The 6,000-nt window shown below is 41.6% G+C and overlaps 1 protein-coding gene across 5 annotated transcripts in view; it reads right to left on the reverse strand.

Moving 5' to 3' along the window:
* Atxn2 (ataxin 2) overlaps window positions 1-6,000 on the reverse strand; it is a 98,899-nt gene that overhangs the window by 62,124 nt on the left and 30,775 nt on the right. For all 5 annotated transcript variants that reach the window (XM_028765881.1, XM_028765884.1, XM_028765882.1 and 2 more), the window contains 4 exons: window positions 5,757-5,793; window positions 3,861-3,920; window positions 3,303-3,374; window positions 2,653-2,803 (listed from right to left, as the gene is read on the reverse strand). In XM_028765881.1, the coding sequence (XP_028621714.1) occupies window positions 2,653-2,803; window positions 3,303-3,374; window positions 3,861-3,887 (250 nt within the window). In that variant the 5' untranslated portion in view covers window positions 3,888-3,920; window positions 5,757-5,793. Of the gene's footprint in view, window positions 1-2,652; window positions 2,804-3,302; window positions 3,375-3,860; window positions 3,921-5,756; window positions 5,794-6,000 lie in introns of those variants that run through there.

Below are 6,000 nucleotides of genomic sequence, written 5' to 3' on the forward strand. Positions count from 1 at the left end.
CTCTCAAAACGATGGTGATCCTAGCACTCAGGAGACAGAGGCAGGTGGATCTCTAATATCAAGGCCAGACTGGTCTATACAGGAAAGTCAGGAAGGAGTTCCAGGAAAGCCAGGGCTACACAGAAAAGCCTTGTGTCTCAAAAAAACAAAAACAAACAAAAGATAGCAACTTCTACCAACATGTTTCCACACACAGGCGCACGCGCACATGCGCACACACCCACAGACACCCACAGACACACACCCACAGACACACACCCACACTGACACACACACACACACACACACACACACACACCCTGACGACTCAGGAGCTTGGGAGAGGGATCAGTCAAAGTGCTTGCCATGCAAGCATTTAGATCCAAGATCCAACTTCAATCCCTATAATCCATACAGAAGCCAAGCATAGCGCATCGCTGTGGGTTTACAACTCCTGGACTGAGGAGGCAGAGATAGGTATTCACCAAAGTTTGCTGTCTAGCCTGATCAGTGAGCACCTAGTCCTGCCAAGAGACCTTGTCTCAAAACAAGGCTGATGTCTTCTGAAGAACATCACCCAAAGGTAACCTGGCCTTCATGTGCACCTGGCAGAGAATTCTGGCTCAAGGATCCTAATTCTTGAAGACAGGCAGAGCTTATCTTTGCAGCAATGAGAAATACAACTGCATAATTAACTAAACCACTGTGGGTTGGTTTTTTTTTTGCTTTTAGTTTTTCTGTGTATCCCTGGCTATCTTGGAACTCACTCTGAGGACCAGTTTGGCCTCAAACTCAGATCTGCCTGCCTGTCTCCTCTTCCCTCCACAACTGGTTTTCTACAAAATACCTGAAATTACTTCAATATTCATGTCTTTGTAAGAAAAATTAAACCATTAATACACAGTAAACTATCCTCCTCTCATGAGTACCCTGACCATTAGGAAGCTACTACTATTTTCTGAGCAGGAGATCCTAAGCCACCAGAGAAATGAAGACATAATATCATAATAAAATGAAACTACTGATTTTAAAAAGAATGTTAAAATCCACTACAAAAACTATCTCAGAATATTCACTCTTTTTTCATCCATATTCAAGAGATGCCGACTCACTATTTAAACTCTGAACAACAATAGCATGTTCAAGACTAAGGATTCATAATCCCAAGGACCGTAAAACAAACAGCCAAGCAATGGTCAGACTCCATGACCCGAGAAGGCTGAGATAAAGGAAATTCTAGGAACAGAACTACTTAAAAGCCAAGTTCCTGTCTCAAAATCAATGCACAGATACATAAGTAATAAAGAACCAGGCTCGACATGTAGCTCAGCCGTTAGGTGCTCACCCAGTGTGCATGGGCTGGGGTTAATCCCTAATACTGCACGGGACCTGAGATGCTGGAACACACCTGCAATCCCAATACTGGGGAGTGGAGACAAGAAGCTTTATCACTGGAGTACAAGAGAACCTGTCTTTAAAAACTAAACAAACACAGGGCATAGTACACGTACCTTTAATCCAAACACTCTAGAAGCAAAGGCAGATAGATCTCTGAATTCCAGAATAGCCAGAACTACATAGTGAGACCCGGTCTTGGCGGGTGGGGTGGGTTCTGGGATGGGGGCAGGGAGTGGGGTGGGGAGGTGAAGGTGGGGTGGGGTGGGCGGGGGAATGGGTGGGTGGAGGAAGCAGGGGCTAAGAACAACTAAACAAACAACAAAACCAACAGCATCAGACCATCAGAGGTGGAAATGGGGCTCAGTAGCAGGGCACATGTAAGGCTATGGGGCGCAGAATCAGCATACAGAACAACTCAAACGGGACCTGGTGGGTACAAGAATACCATGAGCTTCTGCACCCAAGGCTTACAGGTGTGAGCTACTACTGGCTAACATTATGTTCACAGAATGTATGCTGCGGCTGGAGAGATGGCTCAGTAGGTAGGAGCAGCCACATAATGACTCATAACCATCAGGAACTCCAGTTCTTAGGGATCTCACATCTTCTTCTAACCTCGATAACACCAGGTATGCCCATGGTATACATAAATACATTCAGACAAAATGTTCAGATACATAAAATAAATAGATCTAAAAAGGTTTTTCAAAACATGCAAACTGCAGGATGGAGTGATGGCTCAGCGGTTAAGAGCAACAACTGCTCTTCCAGAGGTCCTGAGTTCAATTCCCAGCAACCACATGGTGGCTCACAACCATCTGTAATGGGATCTGATGCCTTCTTCAGGTGTGTCTGAAGACAGCAATGATGGACATAAAATAAGTAAATATTTTTTTAAAAAAAAAAAAAATGCAAACTGCAATTATGTATTTATGTTTCTAAAAGTACCAAGTTATTTTCCACTGAAGTTTTAAACAAAAATGCATAAAAGCTCCCATTTTTATTAGATTAAAAGAAAAAGCTATTCTAGAAAATACCACTAATCAAAAAATGAAAAGAAAGGAAAATCTCATTCCCAGGTCTTAAGGCAAAGGCCTACAATCTCAGCACAGAAAGGCAAAAGCAGGAAAATCAAGAGTTTGAGACCAGCCTGAGCCACATAGCAAGATCCTGTCTGAAGTGAGGGGACCAAGTCTGTGTGATGCTGAAGAGCGGCTGCTGGGTGAGCTTAGTCCACCAGGGTTAGTTAGGGTGACCTCGGAAACCCAAGCCTACCTCTCCGTGCATAACTGGAGTCTGTATCTTTAAACTGCACCACAACGAAGTCTGAGCATTTGAACAAAACGCTCTCCATTATTTCTTCACGTTTTGGCCCCGAATTGGATTCTGTACTTTTCTCATGTGCAGCATCAAGTACCAAATCACACTAAAATAAAAACATTAATGACATTAAAACCATTGATTAATAGTATTTACAGGGTACTTAGCTCATCAAACCATTTACGTTTTAAAGCCTATGGTAAAAGTAAGCATCTTGAGAAAGCCTGATAATCATGGCCTGTTTAGACCCTACAAAAATCCTCAAATCTAAGTGCTGCTCTTCTTACAGTGTATCTGAAACACACTAACAGTAACAGTGGAGACGTAGCTCTGTACACCCCTCTTCTAGCTCAGTGTCTGAAAATGGCTGCATATCATAAGTACATACAATATTTCAGTTTATAAACCAGTCATTAAATAGTAACAATTTACTATTAGAGAGAGAAAAAAAAGTCATTTTTAAAAACGGGTAGAGAGTGCAGTGAGCAGAAAAACATTTTTATCATCTCATGAGCTCAACTGCCAACTCCACAGTCAGCTTAGCCTATGACAAGACACTCTCAGGAAGGAATAGAAAGAATTAATTAATACTTAGTAAGAATTACCTTAGGACTGTATGTTTTGAAAACTCCTTCATATATACCTCCGTTTTTCACTTGTACTTCACACTTCGATCCCTAAAAGACACAATTTAAAAAAGTGAAGAGTGTGGTCCCCACCATCAGTGTCCCCCTTTCAGTGTGGTCCCCACCATCAGTGTCCCCCTCTCTCTTTCTGCACAGTCTCCTTCAGTACTGGAGATGGACTGGCAATGACCAGGTCCCAGCACACTAACACTATACCCAATTCTCTATTGGTCCAGGACTGGAGACTCCAAAGTGAATATCCACTGAATCCTAGAGCTACACACTTCTGCCCCACTACCATTAGAAACCAAAATATTACACAAAAGACCAGGAGCTATCGACACTATTTTACAGGCAAAAGGGTTAGCAAGAGTATTTTTACTGTGAGCTATAATTAACTGAATAGCATTCTAATATATTTTTAAAATCATCTTTATTACATATAGCCTAATAAAATTAGATTGAGAATTACCTACATTTTAACTTCATGTGATATCCCACCCCAAGGAGTTTATCCCTAATAATTAGGTAACTTACAACAACGGACGTAAGTATATGGACCATCCTCACGTTTGCATAGATTCCATCAAAAGAAATCTGGAATATGTAAAAAATAAACATTACTGTAAGTTGGTCTTTGTACTTGCCTATCTACTAAAGCTAACCTTCTCTAGCTGTAAGATATTTGGATTATAATGCAAAAAGGAAGAGTTGGTTACTATCACGTTTTGTTTCCTTATGAGAAAAGGTAGAGTTTTAAACAATTAAATCAAATAACAATTCCAACTAATAACCACTATGACATAAAACAAACAAAAACAGGAAACTAAGACCTCCATGTGAGAAAGCAAAAAGTTCTGGAGAAGGCAAATCAATGTTTGCAGGGGTCTGTGCTTTGCACAGCTAGCTACCAGGTAGAGAAATGTGTTGTCCTAAGTAATGGCTGCAAGATTATAAACTTGTAAAACTGTGGGCACAGCTAGGCATGCTCTAAATGCCTTTAATACCAGCATTCTGGAAACAGAGGCAGATGGATCTATGTGAATTCTAGGCTAACCTAGTCTACACAGTAAGTTTTCAGGCCAGCCAGGATACATATTAAGTCCTTGTCTCAACACACACACACACACACACACACACACACCACCTCAGGCAAGGAGTGGTAAGATGGCTCAGTGGGTAAAGCCTGATGTCCTGAGTTCAGTCCCCACATGGAGGTCCTCTGACTGTCACGCTTGCACCATGGTGCACCCACTACCCCCATACTACATAAAACTACATATAAATCACAACAGAGCCGCACATCAGCTAGGCTACAGAGTAGCTGGATGGCAGAGCGTTTCCCTAACACAGTTGAGAGCCTGAGCACCAGGATAGCTGGGCAGTGAGGAAAGACCTCACCACCCATGCCCTAAAGGGGTGCAGAAGACAAGTGGGGAGCAGGGTACACCTTGTACATCCAGCTTCTCTCAACAAAACTATTCCAGGCCAGACTACACAAGTGACCACCTGACTCTCATTAAGATAGTCTCAGCAATAAAGACCATGTTTCAAAACTCAGTGACAGCCAGATCTCTATGAGTTTGAGACTAGCCTGGTCTACATAGCAAGTTCCAGACCAGCCAAGACTACACAGTAGACCCAGTGCCCAAAAAACAAACAGGTAGGCAGTAGTGGTTCACATCTTTAATCTCGGCAATCAGGGGGCAGATTTCAGGAGCAGAGGCAGGTGGATTTCTTTGAGTTTGAGGCCAATCTGATCTACAGAAGGAGCTCTGAAACAGGATTACACAGAGAAAACCCTATCTCAAAAAGAAACCAAGCTGGGCAGTGGTGGTGCACGCCTTTAATCCTAGCACTTGGGAGGCAGAGGCAGGTGAATTTCTGAGTTCCAGGCCAGCCTGGTCTACAGAGTGACTTCCAGGACAGCCAGGGCTACACAGAGAAACCCTGTCTCGAAAAAAGCAAACAAACAAACAAAAAAACAACAAAACAAAAAACCACCAATCAATGAATGGCAGCTTCTCACACGGCACTTGATGCTCTTTGGGTCTATTTTAACTTCACTGATAAAAGTTGGAAAATGTCAGACCAGAAGGTATTTTTCAAGAGAAAAAAATGAAATGAGCTAAAATAGACAGCACATTAATCCTAACTAAAAGCCCAAAGAACTTTGCAAACTCTGGTCCTGGAACATCAAAACACTTGACTTGGTATCTGTATTATATAAGCCACAAATACTATTAACAGAAAGTTGTATATTTCAGAGTCCTTGCTGGAAAACATCATAGATCAACAACTTTGTATTAAACTGACTTATCTATAGATTAACTAAATACCTACAAATCAAGATTTAATACTTTGCTTTATTACTGCGTCTAGGGTTAGAAATCACACTTATATATTTTTCCAAACAACATTAACGTTACTCACCGTAGGCTGAGGCAGTCCTTTGCTACTGTTCCGACCTCTGCAAAGATCAAACATTGTTTTATTAAATTCTATTTTTATTTTATTTAAATTAAAGAGTACATAAATATAATCTTATAATTCTAATCAAGCACAGGCCAGGCCGACTGTGAAGGGTTATCTAATACAGTGTGACAGGAAATCTCAGTGGCTGTGTGCTGTCACAAACACAGGCCAGGCCGACTGTGAAGGGGTTATCTAATACAGT

Source organism: Grammomys surdaster, unplaced genomic scaffold (assembly GCF_004785775.1).
Source record: "Grammomys surdaster isolate TR1022 unplaced genomic scaffold, NIH_TR_1.0 166, whole genome shotgun sequence".
NCBI classification, from domain to species: Eukaryota; Metazoa; Chordata; class Mammalia; order Rodentia; family Muridae; genus Grammomys; species Grammomys surdaster.